At 41.5% G+C, this 22,751-nt stretch overlaps 1 protein-coding gene across 2 annotated transcripts in view; it reads right to left on the bottom strand.

Annotated features, from left to right (window-relative positions):
- The window catches only part of LOC120740550 (protocadherin-1-like), a 236,799-nt gene that overhangs the window by 103,921 nt on the left and 110,127 nt on the right, over window positions 1-22,751 (bottom strand). For both annotated transcript variants that reach the window (XM_040042984.1, XM_040042985.1), the window contains exon 4: window positions 671-890. In XM_040042984.1, coding sequence (XP_039898918.1) covers window positions 671-890 — 220 coding nt within the window. The remainder of the gene's footprint in view (window positions 1-670; window positions 891-22,751) is intronic.

Here is a 22,751-nt window from a genome sequence, read left to right as displayed (position 1 = left end):
CTAACAGGCTCAGACTGATACACTCACAACCTGTGAGGACTATAAAGATATTCAGAGCTGGTTTTCTGTAAAAGATAAACAAGGGACGACATATATATGTATATAGAAAGAAAAATCAACATGCTAACATGATGACAGGTTGACAAAATGCTAACTAGTGACTTCACTAGTTAGCATTTTGAACTAGTGACTTCACTAGTTAGAGAGCAGAATATTGTGTTAGCTATTCCCTGTTAGCCTCCATCTGTGGATCTATAAATGCAGCTGATAGAGGGTTGGACTCGGTATGATTTACATAATTGGGATGTTAATTCATTAAGCCGTGGGACTTGATTATGTTGCATATTGATTGTGTTGTGCTGCTGTGAGGTCACACACCTCTTTAACGAAGGTATGCGCAGCGCAGGGAATTGTGGGAATTTGATTAAATATATTCGCCGTTAACATTCCTGCTGACATGCCGCGTTTTGACACACAGGGCAAGCGAGGTGTGTGTAATGAAAACAGTTATAATGTGTGTGAAACCCAGCGGTGCTGATATGCTTTTAGTTGTGCGCCTGTGTGTGTATATATATGTGTGCAAATGTGCCTCTGCTTCCTTCTGGGTTGATGGATGGATGGAGGAGGTGAAAAGAGGAGTAGAGGGAGGGGAAACTCCACCTGGTCTTACCGTTCTCCGGGTGCTCCATCTCGCCAATGCTGCCGTCAGGTGTGGTCCGCTCGTAGTGGTCCTCCGGCAGAGCCAGAGGCCCGATCCGCGGCCCCGACGATGACTTGGAGCTGGGGGTCTCCGACTCCTCCAAGCCGCTGTCGTAATAGCTGTGCTGGGATGCGTCCTGCAGATCCTGCGCCTGATTGGCCGTAGAGAAGGTCACTCGACGGTGGGGCAGCTGTGATTGGATGACATAGGGAAAGCGACAGGGTTAGTTTCGTTTCTGAAACATTTAAGGTGAATCACTTCAAGTTAGTGTTGTTTATCCGCTTGATCTGATGCAGCTTAAATGATTAGAGACATCAAATAGAAGCTGGACTGTAAAAATAACCTTAAAACAGTCATTTGCTCTATTCTCACTTCAGGTTCTACTTTGATTCTGCACCTCACACTTGTCAACTTTCATCTCATCACATTTTAAATCTTTGAATCATCTCTTCTCAGCGATGTTATCTGCAAATGCTTTAGCGTTAAGCTAAACCGGCCTTTTAACAAAGAACAATTGATGAGATTAAAGTGTTTCCAGTTTATTGCACTCAGTAACGTCACATAAATTCAGCAGCCGTAGCCAATAAAGGTTTTAACAGATATGAACTTTTTTCATATCGGTCTTTTCTGTTCTGTGCTGCTGTCGGCTGCTCCAGAAGAAACAATGTGCTGGTCTGCACCGCGCCAAAGTTCTCAGTTTATTTTTTCTGACAACAATTCAAAAGAAAGTAATTCGCTTTGATTATTGAAATAACAAACTAGCAAGTAATTTCTAGAATGTGCAATAAAATCACCGAATGTAATTCCACCACACCACACTTGGTCTAGACTGTGGATGTTGCTAAAAGGCTACGTTCACATCATTTCTCCACAAAAGCCAAAGTCAGAAGCAATTCCAGACAAGTGCTTTTCCAGTGAATAACTTTGAGATTCTCACAGACCGACTGCTATTAACCCAAACATCTCTGCTTTCACGCTCGGTGAAAATGTGTCCAGTTCTTTTTTGGCCATTGCAGTTAAGGTGGCAGTGCAGTGAATGCAACAAATAAACCGGCTCCTGGAGTCATCTACAGAAAAAGCAGATGGAATAGAGAGATGTACAGGAGCAGGGCACAAACCCGAGTCAACCTCTGAAGAAATATAAAATACTGAAAGAATCAGGATGCTACAAAGATCTTATTAAAATATAGGCTGCAAGTATACAAGACTGATTATTTAAAATATGTGGGTTACGTTTCATTCCGCACATTATTAAACCTAAATAAAATAAATGGTTTCGTTTGCTTTGTTACGCGCGTCCTCAAGTTTCCTTCCACTGACTGGCGTCTGTAATGAGACATCAGTATTAATAAAAGCAGCGGGCTGAACACACACTTAACTGCTCCATTTACTGTGTGTTTTCTGGGGGTGGAAGGTAACTGTCTGACTTGTGCGTTTGATGGTTTTGTAATTAAAATACAATTAGCCTCCCTATAGCGCTGTGGGGACGCTTGCCACCGCTCACACACAAACACACATTGTGCAAATACACAGAGTGCTGCCAAACAAACTGTCCTAATTCAAAAAGGCACACAATGCACGGTCAAACATTTCAATCATACGCATCTGACCAGCCAGGCTGATAAAAAGCAACATCCCTGGCTTGGCACATACTCTGTCACCATGGCAACTGGCCCCTATCAGGACCCTGAACCAGTAAAACCAGCAGATCCGTGCTCATCACGCAGAAACAGTTTTTTTTAAAACCTTTATCTCTACTTTTTTAAGCAGCTTTTTTCCCCTTGCAGATGCTGACAGGTTCACTGCCTTACTTTAGACTGACAAACTGTCCTCCCTTCCAGTTTCAAACCAGTAACCAAGTGACGATCAGACTGCATCTTAATCCTGCCAATTGCACTTTTAATTTCCGTCTTAGTTGAGAGACTTTAGCTCACCAGCCACTTTCTCTGCTGTTTGAATTCTAAATAGCATGAGTGGCTCCACTACAAGGATTTGAAAATGTGTGTAATTGTTCAGCAGGCAGGTAAAAGCGGCTGAATTAATGTCAGAATGATGGAAAATGTTCAAAACTCAACCCGCGGTGGAGCTGTCCTTTAAACTGTGTGGCCACAGTGTGCTGTCAAGGCATCAAAAGCCCCAGATCCCCGGTGCTTCAGGCGACGGGCTCCTCTCCAGGTAAACACATTCAAATACTCAGTAATAACCGGACTCGCTGCAGATCTGTACAGTCACACTGGCTGTCTTTTTTCCCAATATAATCCCTGAAATGGTGGAGCCCAGTGAGTCTGCTATTTGTAAAGCCAAATTCTACCTAAAAATGTCACCATATCCATTTTTGGTTTCTCTGCATCTTCTCAGTCTTATTCACCCTGCCACAAGGAAGACTTCCTATGAAATTATTTGATTTTGGGGTTTTTGTGATGGTGGCATGAACCCAGAGAATAAAAATAATCTTCTAACCTTATGTTGATGTCACTCTGACTTGAGTAATATAGACTTAAATAGGTCTTGAGAGGTTCTTTTACTCCTATCTGAATTACCAACCGTACCGACATCACTGACAAGACAAAACTTTTCTCTAACCCAGCAGTGCCCAACCCTCGGGCCATGGACCGGTACTGGTCCGCGAGTCGTTTTGTACCGGGCACGAGAGTTGAGGCTCAGATGTGAAATTGATTGTTTCAGAGTTTTTATCGGTTTTTAGAGTTATTTTTTAATCGTTTTTATCGTTAACTCGGTTTCCCTTGGTCTTCTCCCTTGTGCTATGAATAAATCTTCTTTTTTTGGTACCGGTATTGGTTTTATTTTGTTGTATTTATCCACTACACCTTAAAGGCCGTAAACTGGTCGGACATAAACTGGTCCATGGTGCAAAAAAGGTTGGGGACTGCTGCTTTAACCTATCCCATAGCCCACTTTGGGGGCTGAGCTACATTTCATTATACTCCAAACACCCTAAAGATTATAACTGGGATGTGTTAGCTATAGAGTAAACTCTTAAAACAACAATAACGTCAGCAAAAGCACTGATGTAATTGATTTCAGCCGAGGATCGTGTATATACAGTAATGTCTTGAGCCACTCATCATGTCTTTATATTTTGCTTCCAAAGAGCCAAACTTTCATGGAAGTCTTCTAAAGTGGTCTTGAGCGGTAGTTCTCCAGGTTTTCTGTCAACCATTTTCAGTCCAATCCATTTTCAGAGGGATTACTTTCTTGTTTTTTAACGTAACACTCACTGAACACTGAGCTGCAGATCACTCCAGTATAAAAAAAGACAGCTAAGGGATGAACCAGTGCTGTGTCTAAGCAAAAACCTTTTGATGTAGAGGCCAAATCCAGGGTATTTACATGACTCAAAAGAACAGGAACAATTTCTGCACAAACAGCAACATTTTAGATCAGTGTGAAGAATATTTCAGATGAGCAAGTTACAGATAAATACACATCACCAATGTTTCATTCCTCTCTTTTAGTCGGGACTTACTTTACATGGAAATGAGTTTTGTGAAAAACACCTGTTACATCCTGGGACTTGCTGCCTGAAGTGTTGGAGAGACATCACAGTTTTGGAAAATGTTTTTGTGGACTCTAATATAAAGAATACGCGATCTGTCAGGCTGATAGAACTTATTATTTAACTTTTATTTCATAAGTGGTCTTCAGTCATTTTCTTCCCTGTCTCAGCTCCTACCTGAGACCCTACGGCGTCAAACGGGCACATCTGAAAAAGCTGCAGAACAAAGTCGGGCGTTTTATTACAACTGTTTCCTTCTGTTTGCTGTGTGAATCACATCTACGTGTAAACAGAGGAGAAATGAAGTGGATCAGATCCCTTTCTGCCCGTCACCTCCAGCACACTCGCTTTGTTCCCTTTTTTTGTCCTTTTTGTTTTTTCGCTTGTGTGCATGTTTGTTTGCCGGAAATAGAAATGCCATCTCAGCAGGTCGCACCATGAGAAAGTGGAGCAGATCAGAGGGGAGGAATCTAAAGACCAACCAACATCCACATCAGCCTCTGCCACACCACCTGCCGCCATCTTGGACCTCCATCCCTTTTGTTTCTCCTGCTGCCCTATTTTCAGTCTACTCTTAACCCTGAGAGGCAGCGGGCCTCCACTGCAGACTGTTGGTGTTCAAAACACAGAATTACTGATTTCCAAGACTTATGAGTTTTTAGGGGAGATTAAGCTTTTTTTGCTGTTGTAAAGCCGAACGAGCCACGCATAAAATAATATTCAAGGCAAGAAAGAAGTCTCAGAAGGAGCATCGGCATGGTGGACAACAAGCTCATGAATAATTTGAGCCAAACACACTGAATGAACGTTTGCTACAAACAGACTGGACCCACAAAGACCTCAGACTGGCAGTCGAGAGTTAAAATCAATCAACACACTGATCTAGTCGAGAAATCCTCCAAGCTAAGCAAAATAATTCCTCCCAAATCTTCCTCATTAAAGTTACTGAGAGATGCTGGTCAAAACAGCCCGATGAATTATTTCAGATATATTTATTTACACACCAACAGCATAAAAATAGAAGCACTGATATCAGCAATGCTGATATCAATGGACATAAATGCGGGAATAGGGTCAGAGTCTGTCGCATTTCCATAAAACTTCCAACAGGAAGCCTGAAGTCTAATCTCAGACATCTTTAAGAAATGGCATTTTTAAGGCTTTTATTCTGTGATTTTGATGATGACACAAGTCACAGAAGTGATGAAAATTTTGACATGTTAGAGGTTTGCATGAACTGTGTATCAATGTGATTTAGCACCCTAACACGTTAACATAAGAATGACTGATTGAGTCCTGTGAGTAACTTTAAACATCTTCAGACAACTAAAAGATACAGTCTGCATGAATGATGGTCGCTATAACTCCCTTGTATATGCATTTTATCTCTGATGTATTATTATTACTTATGCAGGGAGTGCAGAATTATTAGGCAAATGAGTATTTTGTCCACATCATCCTCTTCATGCATGTTGTCGTACTCCAAGCTGTAAAGGCTCGAAAGCCTACTACCAATTAAGCATATTAGGTGATGTGCATCTCTGTAATGAGAAGGGGTGTGGTCTAATGACATCAACACCCTATATCAGGTGTGCATAATTATTAGGCAACGTCCTTTCCTTTGGCAAAATGGGTCAAAAGAAGGACTTGACAGGCTCAGAAAAGTCAAAAATAGTGAGATATCTTGCAGAGGGATGCAGCAGTCTCAAAATTGCAAAGCTTCTGAAGCGTGATTATCGAACAATCAAGCGTTTCATTCAAAATAGTCAACAGGGTCGCAAGAAGCGTGTGGAAAAACCAAGGCGCAAAATAACTGCCCATGAACTGAGAAAAGTCAAGCGTGCAGCTGCCAAGATGCCACTTGCCACCAGTTTGGCCATATTTCAGAGCTGCAACATCACTGGAGTGCCCAAAAGCACAAGGTGTGCAATACTCAGAGACATGGCCAAGGTAAGAAAGGCTGAAAGACGACCACCACTGAACAAGACACACAAGCTGAAACGTCAAGACTGGGCCAAGAAATATCTCAAGACTGATTTTTCTAAGGTTTTATGGACTGATGAAATGAGAGTGAGTCTTGATGGGCCAGATGGATGGGCCCGTGGCTGGATTGGTAAAGGGCAGAGAGCTCCAGTCCGACTCAGACGTCAGCAAGGTGGAGGTGGAGTACTGGTTTGGGCTGGTATCATCAAAGATGAGCTTGTGGGGCCTTTTCGGGTTGAGGATGGAGTCAAGCTCAACTCCCAGTCCTACTGCCAGTTTCTGGAAGACACCTTCTTCAAGCAGTGGTACAGGAAGAAGTCTGCATCCTTCAAGAAAAACATGATTTTCATGCAGGACAATGCTCCATCACACGCGTCCAAGTACTCCACAGCGTGGCTGGCAAGAAAGGGTATAAAAGAAGAAAAACTAATGACATGGCCACCTTGTTCACCTGATCTGAACCCCATTGAGAACCTGTGGTCCATCATCAAATGTGAGATTTACAAGGAGGGAAAACAGTACACCTCTCTGAACAGTGTCTGGGAGGCTGTGGTTGCTGCTGCACGCAATGTTGATGGTGAACAGATCAAAACACTGACAGAATCCATGGATGGCAGGCTTTTGAGTGTCCTTGCAAAGAAAGGTGGCTATATTGGTCGCTGATTTGTTTTTGTTTTGTTTTTGAATGTCAGAAATGTATATTTGTGAATGTGGAGATGTTATATTGGTTTCACTGGTAAAAATAAATGATTGAAATGGGTATATATTTGTTTTTTGTTAAGTTGCCTAATAATTATGCACAGTAATAGTCACCTGCACACACAGATATCCCCCTAAAATAGCTAAAACTAAAAACAAACTAAAAACTACTTCCAAAAACATTCAGCTTTGATATTAATGAGTTTTTTGGGTTCATTGAGAACATGGTTGTTGTTCAATAATAAAATTATTCCTCAAAAATACAACTTGCCTAATAATTCTGCACTCCCTGTATATTGTTGTTGGCACACAGGCCTCCACTAAATGCTGGCATTATTCTGTTTTTTTAATCCTGAAACATATATAAAGGACACGAGTGTGTTCCATGAATGCACTGCAGCAGCAATGAAGGTCAGGAATTAAGAATTCAAGGAAAGATAGCTCATCACAGCCTCTTTCCTCCACAGCAAACTGTTAATGCTGCACTTTGATGGAAGTTTCTAATAATTTGTCCACTGAAGACTATTCAATCATCTGCAGGCAAAATGCACGCATGCACTTTTATTTAAAACAAGAGGGCATGATGAACCATTTTTCCTTGAATCCATAATAACTGACCTTCATTACCATTGCAGAGTGCAGCACCACTGAGGCCGTATGCAAGACTTCACTGTCAGGAAAAAAGTAACAAAAGAAACAAAGAGATGATTGCTTTGATACTTATTCATGGAGATAAAGAGCAAGCAGCATGTATTTTTACGTTTCCCATAAAATAATTGTGAAGGGTTCGGGTTGAGGCGTATAAAGAGGAGAAACAGAAATGGAGGAGGCAAAAGAGAAGAGGATGGAGGACAACGAGGAGTGAGGAAAAGGAGCAAGAGGAGGCCAGCTGTGGGTTCAGGCTGATAAGCCTGGGTCTCCTCCTCTCCCTCTCCCTGCTGCTTGTCCTCCTGCAGGAGGTGATAGAGGAAGAGGAGGAGGCACATTCACTGGGCCACATTGTTCAGAGATGATTAAAAACCAATGAGAGGAGGAATGCACGACGCCTCGCTGGCTGTTTGTCAGCTGAGACACGGAGAGGGAGATAACTGAGAGAGAGACAGCGTTTGTGTGTGTGTGTGTGTGTGTGTGTGTGTGTGTGTGTGTGTGTGTGTGTGTGTGTGTGTGTGTGTGTGTGCGTGCGTGTGTGTGTGTGTGTATGTGAGAGATCCTCATTACCTCCCTCTGTGGGAGATAAGAGTGTGTGAGGTTGCATTGTGCATGCTTATAAAAGTCTGTCCTTATCAAGTATGCATGCACACACACTGTCAAACCAACACACTGACAACACACACTTATTAACGCATACTCGCGGACACACACCCACACACTCGGCCCACAAGAAGAGCGGCTGCCAGCGATAATTCGACACAACTGTGTTGAATCTGAGTGGAGAATGAATGAGGAGTGGAAAAAGAGATGGAGAGAGGGGAGAGAGAGAGATATGGCTCCGAGCATCAGGGCAGGGAAATGCAGAGAGGCAAAGGTGCATGAATAAAAACATGTAATATGCTGGTGACAAATTAAAGGAAAACCCCGCACCTTTGACTCCCTCTGGCTATGTTAGGCTTTGGGGATATTTTCCTGGCGTGGTTTATTTACTCCTCCCCGACAAATCAATGTGATGTTGCTCTGAGTGATCGCCTGTGATGCTCCATGATGTGGGAGTCGTGTCTTTTAGGGTGATAATGAACAAAGCGATGTAAATGTGAATGCAAACTAACACGTTTGTTGTGGGCATTTTCCTAAAGAACATTGGCGTCACATTTAGGTCCGTAGGTTTTAGGACGGTGACACATTTCTAGACTTTAAGATTTTCGTCCAAACTACAAGCCTCTGAAATCAGGGAGTGTTTAGAAAAACCGAGACATGTTAACGTGTCGCCGTCCAGAAACGTTTGGACCCAACTGTAACACGGGTACAATGAATGGGTAGAAAAATCTTGATAAACTGGTTCATCTCCTGCATAAAAAGCAGTCTAATAAATTATTGAAAACTGTCTGAATCCATTTCAGGGACTGGCCTAACCCAATAAGATGATATTATATATAGGGCACTACAGGCCTCTATTGACCATCACATTATATGCCTTTTTCATCTGTCCCTAAGCACCCACAAAAATTATATATTTTTGTGGGTGCATATTAAACGTTTGTGGGGTCTGACTGTGGGTCAGACAATAAAGCACATTTGAATATGTTCATTTGGGCTTCAGGGAATAATAATGAGGAACCTGCTGGGCGGCGGTGCCAGGACTGTGTGGAGATATTCTCACAGTTCTCCTTCGCTTGATTGGTTTCTCTGAATCAGTAGTTGTAAATGTGAGCATGAATGCAGAGACTGGGAGGTCTACCGATTGAAAAGTCGGTCGATCGATTCCCTGACTACTCCGGTCTACATGTTGCAGCATCCTTGGGCCACATGCTGAACCACGAGTTGTTCCTGTAGCATCCATGGAAGTGCGTGTGTGTGTGTGTGTGTGTGTGTGTGTGTGTGTGTGTGTGTGTGTGTGTGTGTGTGTGTGTGTGTGTGTGTGTGCGTGCGCGCGCTCAGGTATAAAAAGATGTAAAAAGCACAAGACTAGTGGTCCAGTTATTATATAGCCCTGTGACTGACAGCTCATAATAATCCTCATTATCAAAGCTGACTTTGGGCTGGGCAAGTATGGCCAACGCCGCGCAATAATAAACTGCAGTGCAAAAGCAGGCTTCTATTACGCACTTTTTTACATGTTAGTTATTTAAAACAGAATAAAATGAATTCATGTTGGTAACCTTTACAATAAATGTTAAATGAGGCTTTCCACAGCGAGCTGCCGTGCAAAGCGCTCCTCCAAGCATCTCGAGCTGCTCAGGGTTCAAGGCTTTGTGAAAGGATGGCTCCCAAAAATGAGGTCAGCAGGAAAGTTACTGCAGGACTGAGTCATGAGGCCACACGCTAATTTCCAATCTTTTTTTGTCCTCAAAAGTACTTTTGTGGGTTTTTTTCAGTTAATCAAATTCTGTAGACCTAAATAATACAAAAGGCTTTCAGGGCTCCCCGAGTGTTGTGCTGATTTCACCCAGTCGATAATGAAGCAATTTTATACATTTTAGCTGAACCACTATCAAAACAGGAGTTGGTTACAGTTCATCAGTGTCTTCTTCTCTGATGCCGATCCGTCAGTAGATGCGTGAGGGCAGTTTGGCCCCAATGACCTCACAGGGCTGTTCTGATGTGGTTTTAGGGTTCAGGCAGGGGTTGGGCTTATGCATTTAGTTGTGAGGGTTCAGGTGAGCTGAATGAAATGCATCGTGTCAGTTAGTGCTTTCCCAGCTCTATAAAAACTAACATGTGCAACAGAACACGCTGCCCTGCAGCCAAAACAGCACTCCCTCTCTCTCATCTCTCTCTCTCCCTGTTGTTCCCAAGCAACTCTTCACTTTTTCTCTTCATCATCTTTCCACCCTCCCTCTCTCTCTTTCAAAGTGAAGGTTGTGAGCACAACGCTGCAGGCGGTGATTGGCTCTCTGGGAGAAAACAGCGTGCTGTACAGAGCTGAGCAGGTGTGTGTGCATTTCCACTTAGGCTATATATATGGAACCATACACATGCACTGTTTATATAATATGAACACATGGAGGGACACGGAGCATCTGCCTCCAGCTCAAACTTTAAGTGTACAAGTTGGAGTTTTTTCTACACTGGTGTCCCACCACCAGCTTAAAATGCACTATGTGGCCAAATGTATGTGGACTCTAGTTTTGTTTCCACCGTGAGGGAGACAGCAGTCTGTTGTCCCGTTGCACCAGGGTAGGTTTCTGTGCTTTCAAGCATTGGATCTGCACGTTTCACATCTTTAGGGTTGGAATTGGAATCATAACTATTAGCCACACCCCATCATCCATGCATCAGTGATCAAGCACACATCTCCGACTGCCATTCTCCTAGTTTAAGAGGATTTTTTAAAAGGAGAATAAACACTTCCTGTTGCACTGTATCGGGCTGATAAAATGAGTCAAAGTGCAGACTGATGGAATCTGATTGCTGATAATGGACATTGATCAGAGAGCAGCAGAAGCAGTGAAGCAGCACACAAACAGCACCTCTGTGTTTTCTATGTAAAGTTTCTACATGAAAGCAAATGAAGATGCTCCAGCAGGGAAATTAGTTTCCATCAGAGCGCAGACACACAAAACATATGCAAAACACACTCGTTATGTATGGCATTATTTTTGTGCCACTATTCTCAGCACACGTAAAAAAAATTGAGCGCGTGTAAAAAACATTTGCAGGTGCAAGTGTTGCATTTTGAGGAGAAATTTATTTTGAGCAAACAAAAGCTAAATTTGAGTGAACAAACTTCATTGCTGCGTGCAAAAAATGTATTTCAGTGTTTGCTATTATCCATACACACACACACACACACACACAATAGCAGCCCCTCTCGCTCAGTTTTTGCATTTGCGTTTGCTTGCAATGTGTTGCTTGCGCTCTCAACATTTCTGCCCATGCGCGCTCAACTCTTTCTCTACACCGTTATATTTGTGCCACAAAACCAGCCAATCACAGTCTTGGATGCAAAAAAATCTGATTGGCTGTTTTGGTCTCCAATCAGCTCGAAATGACGAAATGCAATATCCCAGAATCCATTTCATCTAAAACTCAAACGAGGCAGTGGCGGAGGAACACAGAGTGGCGGAGTTTGAAATATTACTTTTTCTGGGTCACAAAATAAACTTTTAAGATATTTTCATGCGAGAATGTAGCTGTGTAAACTTCAAATACCTGCTCGATTCATCAAGACATCACATATTTGCATAAGTGCTCTAACATTTTCGGAGATGCTTGTTACCCACCAGCTGACCGCATAGCTGGACTGGCCGTTGGTGGGCCGATGGTGATTTTTCATTTTTATGTTTGTTTGTTTTTGTAACTGAATAAACAATGAAAGGTGGTGGATTAGCCAATTGGTCTTGATCAACTCTGGGCTGGACCAATTACAATACATCTGTATTGAGGGGAAAAGGAACGCGATTCGTCCTGTACTTCAGCTAGAATGAAAAAAAGACTCAAAGCTGGAGTTATTCTGTGTTTACGCTGTCAGCTGCCTCTTCTTCTCTCATTCTCTCCCCCTCTCTCTCCTGTTGCTACTTCAATCATGAAACTGATCAATGATCAGCTGATCGTCTCTCTTGTTTGTTATCGCCCACTTTGCGCCAGAAAGAGGAAACCAGCGGTGGTCGCGCTAAACAACAGCAGCACGTTCAAGCTTGATAAGCTGTTGTTAGAATGTATTTAATATTACTTTCTAGTATCAGCTGATGTTTGCTGGAGCCACAGCTGTAAAAGCTGCTGCTATGATATCGGTTTGGATACGTGGTGAGAGGAAAACATGAAGGTGATACAAATCATACATATATACCAACAAGACAGTGTACATCACTGTCACAACAGCATTTGTTTTAGTTCAAAGGCTTTATGGTTTTTCGTATAATACCTGGTGCTGGTTTTGTCAGTTCAGCCTTATATATTATGTTTAACCCGAGTAACCACCTGGTTAGCTGGTGGGTAACAGGCATCTCCGAAAATGTTAGAGCACTTATGCAAATATGTGATGTCTTGATGAATCGAGCAGCTATTTGAAGTTTACACAGCTACATTCTCGCATGAAAATATCTTAAAAGTTTATTTTGTGACCCAGAAAGAGTAATATTTCAAACTCCGCCACTCTGTGTTCCTCCGCCACTGCCTCGTTTGAGTTTGGACGAAATGGATTCTGGGATATTGCATTTCATCATTTCGAGCTGATTGGAGACGAGAACAGCCAATCTGATTTTTTTGCATCCAAGACTGTGATTGGCTGGTTTTGTGGCACAAATATAACGGTGTAGAGAAAGAGTTGAGCGCGCACGGGCAGAAATGTTGAGAGCGCGAGCAACACATTGCGAGCAAACGCAAATGCAAAAACTGAGCGAGAGGGGCTGCTATTGTGTGTGTGTGTGGATAATAGCAAACACTGAAATACATTTTTTGCACGCAGCAATGAAGTTTGTTCACTCAAATTTAGCTTTTGTTTGCTCAAAATAAATTTCTCCTCAAAATGCAACACTTGCACCTGCGATTTTTTTTTATGTGCGCTCAGAATAGTGGAACAAAAATAACGCCATAGTTATGCATGTAGGATTAAAAAAAGAAAAGAAAAAAAAGCTTAGAATCAAACCTTAAAGGTTAAAATGGGCAAACAAAGAGGAAATGGGAAACGTGTTTCCTCAATATTCATTTTAATATTTTCTCTCACTTCTTCCTCTGTGCCACCGAGCCACATTGTTGTACAAAACCTATAAAAAACACAAACGTGAGATAGACTGTTGCACTGAGAAACGTGTTCCTTCATTACCACAAACACACAGGCTGCAGTTTATTTTTACTCAGTCGTACAGACGCCATCCCGCTGCCACCAAAACTCACTGAGCACCCAAATCTTTCAGAAAAAACACAACAAAACCACGACTACGTATGCACTTCAACACTACAGTTACAAGCTGTTTTAGGAACATTTAAAAAAAAAAAAAATCGCGAGGTGTTTCAAACGTCTTCAGGAGGAACCGATGAGTTTGCAGCCGAGAGCCACGGCGGCCACGTTTTCTGGCTTCCTCGCCTTTTGGTTTACACAGAAAAACACAAATGTGACCTCTATATATCGTCTAATAGCAAAACAAATGATATTAAATACATCCTGAAACTTTCAGTACTGTAAACGGAATCTGCATCTCACATCAAAGACAAGAAAATAAAGATTACAAATATTGGCATGATGCATCTTTCATTGCTTTCAGTGCAGCTAACTAGTGCGCGACAGGCCTGTTTTCACTTTAGATCAAATATGTTTGAGTGTTTAACTGGCACGATGAGTCTACATATTTACAGTATTTAGCAGCAGTGTATACAGCACTTGAAACTTTTCCTGCTCAGAAAATCTTTTCTGGTTCTAATTAAACAGTAAGGCTTTTATCTTGCTGCACTTAAAGCATCGGGAGACCCTGTGAACTCAGTTTTACTTCTCATATTGCTCCATGGCAGTGAAACACAGGCTAAACAAACCCTTTTAGTGCAGACAGACTCTAAAGGATTCACTATATGACAGCATTTTCTGGCCGTGCAACATTAAGGCTACCAAAAAACCTGCCCGCACGACGGCATGAATAATATTCTGCCTCTTGTCACTTTTCCAACTTTATCACAGCGACCTTCCCATGCAAACGTGCTGTGATGGCAGAACATCAACATCAACTATTAGTTTTTGCAAGTGGCCCGTCAGTTTGTTTGCTCGCACACTCAGAGAGCAGCGCACAGCGGGAGAAGTTCTCTGCATACTTGATTTTGGATGCCATTACAGCCTGTGTGTGGACCTACTGACAAGTGTCACTATCCTCCATCACATTTTAAATTGTGTCAGGTAACAGAAGCTGCAAATTTCGATTGGCTGTTCATCATTTAACCCTATAGTGGTCACTCCAGTGGACAGCTATTCAAAGGCTGTTTTCTTGTATTTGCGTCAGTGTTGATGGTGTACTTGCACATAAACTACTACATTGGACACTGATGTGTCACTCCACACCCTCCCTCCCAAGCATTCTTCTGCCCTGCAGGTGTGTGTGTGTGTGTGTGTGTGTGTGCATGTGTGTGTGTGTGTGTTCGTGTGCGCGTGTATGTTATCACTGAGCCAGTAAATCTAGTGTTATACTTGCAGAGCACATGGACCCATAACTCTGGAGCACACTCACCTCTGGCAACATCAAACACACATGCACAAGTCATGTCAAAATGTGGACTACACAAACACATACACACACATACACACACACATACACACACATACTGATATTGTACATATATTTATTAGTTTCAGATGTAGCCATTCTTGTATTTTGCTTGTTTACATTATTGTATTTTGCACAACTCTGTTGCTTGTGAAGCTCGCACACAAGAATTTCACTCACATGTGCTGTACCAATGTACCTGCACATGTGATGTGACAATAAAAGTGATTTGATTTGATTTGATACACACACACACACGCGCACAGATCCCACTGAAATCATAGTCCTGACAGGACTTTTCTGGGTGGGGTTGTAAACAAAGCTGACAGTGACAGAGAAAACTGACGCAGCAATCCACCCAAGTCTGACGCCACACACTCAGACACACACAGATCAGGGAGATGAACATGAGTACGCCTTCGTCTTCACTGCGTATTTTTTAATTTGCTGCCTCGCTGCTCTCTCACGTGCTGCTCAAACTCAGACAAAAGTGAACGAGGCGCTGACAAGTGACAGGAACAGCCCCCACCCACACACCCACGACCCCCTCACCCCTAGAAGTGACCACTGTGCATATTCGCAGCATTCTTGTGCGCCTATGCATTTATGACTTGCTGATGTTTTTGAACTGTCACTCAAAGAAGAAAGCAGAAACATTTCACTCTGCAGAGGAGTTTCATATGATCCAGAGGGCTGGTTAAAAAATATATTTTGTATTAAAAGCAAAATAAAATATTAATTTACTTAGGAAGGTAGTATATTATGCATTACCCCCAATAGAAAATAATGAAATAAAATATTGGTAACGCTAGTTTTGTGCTACTTCACAAAATCACCCAAGTAACCAGACACACACTATAATTACCAAGGCTGCAGTCAAACTAGGTAAAGTGGCTGGACACCACCTCACAACCAACATTACTGCAACTGTTTGCAATCAATCCACAGTCTGTTGTCTTTGAAATTATCGTTTTAAATACAGGGTCTTTGGTGCATCAAGGGTCGGTCTGCGATCGGTTGTCAGTAGTTGGAAATATGTCTGCAGTTATACATTAAACTCTCTTTGAGAGCTGACAGTCTGAGTCAGATGGAGACAGGCTGCCTCGCATCAGGTGACCTGTGCAATCGCATTGCAATAAAAAGTGAGCTTGTTGATGCACTTACTTGCAATCAGTCTCAGACTCAGTGCAATTGCCAACCACCATTGTTTTTCCTGGTTGCACAGAGCCTGCAGTATTTGTACTGCACTGTGCCTGAGCCCTAAACCTTTCACTGACTGCAGTAATGAGTTCTGTTACCAAGCTACAGACACATCTAATGTGATGACAGTAACACATTATTTCATAAACTATTCCCATAGCAATTTGATAGAAACTTTACAGAATTAAATTCAACATAAACCTGTTGTTCCTTATTTTTATGTTTATGAATTTAGTTCCATAATATTATTCAAAACTTAGTCACACAGGCATCTTAAAAGAAAATGAAGTACTTGACATTTTACCACCATATGGTATCAAACTGAAATACCACTTTGCAAAACTCAGTGAGCAACAACATTTTTCAACATTTCTTTCCAAAAAAGAAAAAGGAAAAAAAGAAGCGTTCTTATTTCAAAGAACCACCATGAAAGCAGCCATCAGTTGTGTTCGGGGATTAAGCAAGAGTAAAGGTCCTTTCACAGGCAGCATATCACAAAGAAACACCACCAGTGTGTGAAGAATTCTATTCCTGGCAAAAGTGTCGTAACTCTATAAATGGCTAGATGAGACCGGCTCGGGTGTCAAAGGTCTCTGTAGCCCCAGTCTGAAGAGAAGAATATAGTCATAATATTCTGACACCCAGAGGTGCTGGAAGCAGGTTCTATACACATCTGTTTTATTTATGAGAACATGTATTCGCAGCATCGCAAACTCAATCGATTCACCTTTCCTACATTGCGTAGAAGCTGATGTCAAAGCAAACTTAGACATGCCAGAGGAGATAAAAGAGAATTATTTTAGCAATATTAGTGTGAAGCAATTCTTTAACAAACGCAGGAGAGAGTAAATCAGACCACGGTGCCCTCAGGACCTCATGTAGCTGCTAATGATGCTAAATGCAGCTACAGAAGACAAACAACAAAGTAAGCAAATGACACCTGCTTAGGTTAGCGTTAGCAACAAGCATGGCGTGCTTAAATGCTCTCGTGTGTTTTTTAAAGTCGGGCAACTCTTTGTGTGATTGTGTATTTTTACTCAAACTATTTCTGTTATACAGTGATTAACATATTTCATTATATATTTCCTTTTTTCAGCATCAGTCACGGCATTAAAGTAGCATCACTGCTTACTGCTTATCATCTATGTCCCACTTGGCGACCCACAGCAGCCCTGACCTATCGAGTGGATGAATACAGAACCTCTGGGGATGTCCTGTGGCGCCTTGCAACAGCACATTGGCAGTGGATCCTTTCGGTCCTTTGAGTTGCAGGGTGGGGCCTTCATGGATGCCTGAACAGATTGGAATCTGGCACTTTGGGTTTCCTCAAGGCCCCCAAGCTGCTCTGGAGAGTATTTGTAGTGTTTTGGGATAGGGGTGGGGTTTTTGGATGTTTCGTATTGTCTGATCTGATGCAGCAGCTCCCTGATCCAAGACAAATGTATCTTATGTCAGACAATAAAATGACGTTAGCTTTAATCGGCTGATTGGTGCATTCATATGGTCGCCGTACAAACACATCTTTGACCGTATTTTAAAAACTTTAGTTTTACGTGAAGCATGTATGTAATTTTTCCCATATTTATGTGAAACCACACATTTCCATGCAAAGCTATACTCACATATAGATCAATCAGTGCATGTCCTTACTGTACAATAACTCAACCTGGTATTCAACACCTACTGCACAATCCCCTTTTGTATTGTCTCTGTCCTGTCTTTGTTTATTGTACAGTTAGTAATGTATAGTTATTATTATAGTCTTGTATAGTTAGTAATTAGTACCTTTTTTATCCCTTAATTTTACCCAAATTTAGCATGTTATTTTTTGGGATTTCCTAGTTTTATATCTCTTGGAGATATATCCTTTATATACTTATAAATGCACTATACGGGGCTTGGGGGTGAAACAGTACGCTGTATACTGTGTATACTGATGCATTGACAATAGAGCTCTAAAATCTTGAATCATATTGAACCACTCTATGCAATTTCCATATCATCACACTTTGCAGCTCCGTTCAGCCTGGACATTATGTGGTTTCATGTAAAATGTGTTTTTCTTGTGTCCTAATGAGCAGGGAGAACTTTAGATTCAGGCAGAGGAATAGAGCAAAAAGTGGGAAGAAGCAGTTTCCAGCTGACAGCTCTGGTATGTTAATCCCTGAAAACACCTCCCTTCCTCCTCCTCCTCCAGTCAGGGAATGCTGCAGCAGGTTAATAAATTGCTCAGCATGGAGCGAGGGAGGATGAAAGAATGCGGGAAAGGGTAGAGTTGAATAAAAAAGATCGTGAGGGAGAGATGTGATGCGAGGAGATTTGGGTTTGATTTGCTCGGCTGTTCGTACAGCTTCAACACAGAATAGGGGATGGGGGAAAAAAAGCAAAGAATGACTCAAATTTCTCGAGGAAAACCCGAAAAGAGTTCTTCTCAGAAACAGCAGGCGAATCGGAATATCTTATTTTTCCCTCTTTATTTTGTAGTGAGATCCTAAAACCATAATTACTAGTTAAATTCACGAAAACAGGGGTGTCACATACGGCGGGCTAAATTTGAGCTTCTCACTCATAATGATCAAACAGAGCTTAGAGTTTGTGCAGTACAGGAGAGAAGTCACTTTACAAAATGTCATTCCTGGATATTGAAGACTGTGAGGAAAAAAGTCAGACTCAAGTGTTAAGGAGGATTTTTTTTTTTTTTTTTAATACTGCATGATTGTAACATAAGGCCTCCAGGACAAGATGGTAAGAAAATGTGGCGAGGCTTTGAGGTTTTCCTTGCATTTCTGCAGAATTTCACATTCAAAGATGTTAAAAATATAGTATTTATTATGAGGGGGGCTGTTAGTTTGTACATTAATTAAATAAGCATTCAATGAATTCATGTTTTTATTATTAGACCAGTCAAAGATAATTTAAGACGCTAAGAAACGGCTCTCTGACCGGTGTAAGCTGGCATATTCACACAGTTTGAATATGCACACTAAACTTTGAGCTAATCTGGCCCTTGGGCATATTTTTGGCTAACTACATAGGATTTAGGCAGATAACATGTGTGTGCATTACTGCATACTCTTACCACGTAATCGCACAATCCGTGTTCATGATTTTTTTTAAAGCTCCAAGGTGCATAAAAGAAAAAGATAAACTAAGGTAATGTGTGTGTGAAATTAACAGTTTTTGTTCCTGATGAAGAAAAAAAGAAGAAAATTAATAATTTTACACATCAACTATTTTCTTAACAGAACCACCTAATTTTACTTTAGCTGCAGCTTTGTACTGTAAAATGTTCAAGCACCTGTGGTTCCCTTTGGGGAAGCAAAGTGCTAAACAGGTAACTCTGATTGTTCTCTTTCCTACATGCAAACCCACAGATGGCGGCTGAGAGACGACACGATGAACCCCATTTGGAAATTAAGCTAAAAACAAACATGGTGGCCTCAAAGACTCAAAGGCCATGCAACGCGACATTTAGCTTTGTGTCAGTCTCCACTTGTTCACTTGAAACTCTTAAATTTCATTCTTATCATTCTGTTAACTGAGTTGTTATCCCCCCATATCACATTTAGTTTGGGTCAGAAGGTGTGTTTGGACAATCAAAACACCAAAAACAACACAAACAAAAACAACAAAACCCCACCTGAACACAGATTGTTCAGGTGTTTGTATATAACCTTAGGTAGTATTAAAACCTGCCTCAAAGCTACATGCAGCATGCAGTTATCCACATGTGAGAAAAGCCCTCATAGAGCAAACATCAAGCCATGAGATTTAAGGATTAAAGAAGACACAGGGTCTAATTAGTGTTTGGTTTACAGTGAAACTGCTAATTTGTCTGTCCAACCAAGAGCTGGTGATATTTTCCTTCCTTTTTCCGACCAAATATCTGATGTTTTACTCTTACACTCACACAGATGGAGTCTATCTGAGGCAGCTGGTATTCCCAAGCTAAGGTTAGAAGGAGGTGGAGAATGGGGTTTCTATATTTTTCCCTCTTTCTCGTCTGCCCATCAAACACACACACACAGACACGCACATACTTCAAAAGGGAGGACTGTGTTTTTCATCCATCTCTTGCGAATTTTATTTCCAGACTGAGACGTTTGAAAGGCAGAAAGTAAAGCGAGGTCAGCAAATAGAAGACTCAATCTGTCAAAGCCTCTCCCACTGCAGTGGTATGTACCAACGTTTGCACATTGGAATTAAAAGGTACAAACGCACCCTGTTCACAGGACAAACACATCATTACACGGTTTAATGAGTATGTGACTCATATACCATACTTTTCGGAAGGATAGAGTTTGGGGGTCAGTGCTGAGGTGCATTCAGTCATTTTGGTGAGAAGAAGCTTGACCAAAGATCCTGTTTGCACAGAAGCTGGTCTTTGCTGCTAGAAGATCAAAATGAATGGGATTCAGAGCTTCCATGCAGCTTTCCAACAGACCAAAACTGCATGTCACCCATATGCAACGCGCATTCCCTCTGCTGTCCAATCAGCAACGACCCAAGTAGGAGACGCACCAGTGATAGCTGCAGTGGACAGTTCTGATTATTTTAACATTCAGCGCAAATTAATTGGACTCTTTTCAGCTCCACTTTAAACATTTCATACATTTGTTTCACCATTGGACTGAAAAGAAAAGCAGATTCCGTTTGCAGCAGTGACTGGCTCTACATCGTGCATTAGTTCGCAGGCTTTGTACGTCTTTGTTCCACATTCAGTTTCATTCATCTCTTTCTTTATTTTCTGTATTTAGGCACAAAGATGAAAGCTAAACCTTTTATTGAGTGAAACTTTTCCTGAAAAAAAAACAAAAAACAAGATAAACTGATTATTTAGTGCTGATCAATTTAAAAAACCTTTCATGTTAAAAGCAAACTAGCGTGAAAAGTTGTTCGAAATCTTTCTTTAAATACGTCTGATCTTCCAAAAGTCTGAAAGAAACAGTGTGAAGGCCATGTACAGCTGCTTTGTGGGATTTGTATAGAGAATTTAAAAATTTTAATCAACAGGTTAAGGGCACAAAATGATAAATGGTAAATGGCCTGTATTTGTATAGTGCTTTTCTAGTCCCTAAGGACCCCAAAGCGCTTTACACAACCTGTCATCCACCCATTCACACACACATTCACACACTGGTGATGGCAAGCTACATTATACACATACACAAAATATTACAGACGTTCCAAATTATTCAGTCTGACACTAATTTAAAGTAATATTACTTTGGAAAAGTGAAGCTATATTATTGTGCGATATGTTTTGCTTCTATGGAGAAAATAAAATTCATTATGAGCGAAAGCCCAAAGTGTCTGCCAAAATCTTTCTGCAACACAAACCGTGGATCTGTCAAACAGCCGGGGATAATTAGAAAACGAGCAGCTCAAAAAGACATTCGGGTAAAATGCAAAGTGTAATGGAAGTTACTGTGGCTGCTTACATTTTACATTTTATTATCAGGGTTGTCTTATATTTGAGCCATTCTGTTAGATGTGTGCATAATGTGTGCTTGACCTGCAGTCAAGTGTAATAAATGAATAGTATATGTACATATGGACCTGCGTGCTGTATCTCCATCTATGTAAACAACAGAAGTGAGACATCTGGGTGCAGTCCTCTAATAGTCCCCCAGACTCGCCTGGAGGTATGGGGATTGTGTGAAATGAGTGGATTAACTGTTGCATGCTCTCTGTGTGTTTCCATGTATTCTTCTTATATCCTCTGGAAGTGAGAGAAGCATAATAACAGCAGTATGTCTTCTGAGTGCATGTGTGAACACACAGTCAGTTGTACTGCGAGCTCAAGTTTCTCCTTCACTTATTCCTTCCATCTTTCGCATCTACACGCCCCATTCCCCCTTTCTCTATCCACGCACACGGGGGGTCATAAATCACGGCAACTCCCGGGACGGCTGTCTGCAGCTCGGCTATTGAGAAGAGATGTGTTGCCAACTCCACGTGTGTGCAGGTACACATGAACGCCTGAGGACATGAGGCCCACATCCACATGTGTTTCTATATATGAGCAGTAAAAATGGCAACAGAGCGAGGCGAGATGAGGAGCGCTGGGTCGGGTTGATTGTCTGGAGACAATAGAGGGAAAACGATGACGGACCGATGCGGCATGTCGAGTGTTCCTGAGTGAGAAGCTTCTGCTGTGGGGATAAACGACATCTAAATAAAGAGGGGTGAACTTGAACAGGAAGGAAGACCTGCTGCAAACAATCCAGTCTGCAGTCTTTGTTTTCTAATTGATGAAGCAGGAGGTTTGCAAGAGGTTATGAGGCCTCAAAGCTGACCATTTATGTCACTGTGTGTTTGCGCCACAGTCATCTCTGTGCAGTCCATAACCAATCAAAATGGTTGTTTTGTTAACAGTTAAACTTTATAATGACTTGCCAAGTGAGGAAACTTGGTTTGAATTTAAGAAATTTTAATGAGTATAATTAACATTTCTGTAGAAAAATATATAAGAGATGCATTAATTATTCAATTCAGAGTAATTTTAAATGTCTCTGGAGGGAACCTTTAATCTCAAATGGAGCCAAAGTGGAATTAAATGAATAATTGTTCACAAAATTAGGTCTCTGACTATGTGTTTCTGAACCTACAGAAGATAACGCTAAATCACACTGACCCTGTGTGCTGCTTTGAAGCTTGCAGTAATGCTTGCATGATTTGTTGTTGCGCATTGACAGTATATCATTGTAGCTCTTTGCCAATGGAGTATGATTATGTGTGCATGATGTGCAAGTAATTTTTAAGGAGCTCCAACTGGAATGAAACGTTACGCTACCAAAATGAAGTTTGT

Source organism: Simochromis diagramma, unplaced genomic scaffold (genome assembly GCF_900408965.1).
Source record: "Simochromis diagramma unplaced genomic scaffold, fSimDia1.1 OVJJ01000433.1, whole genome shotgun sequence".
Taxonomy (NCBI): domain Eukaryota; kingdom Metazoa; phylum Chordata; class Actinopteri; order Cichliformes; family Cichlidae; genus Simochromis; species Simochromis diagramma.
Note: the sequence above shows the minus strand (reverse complement) of the source record. Positions and strands in the feature narration are given on the sequence as shown.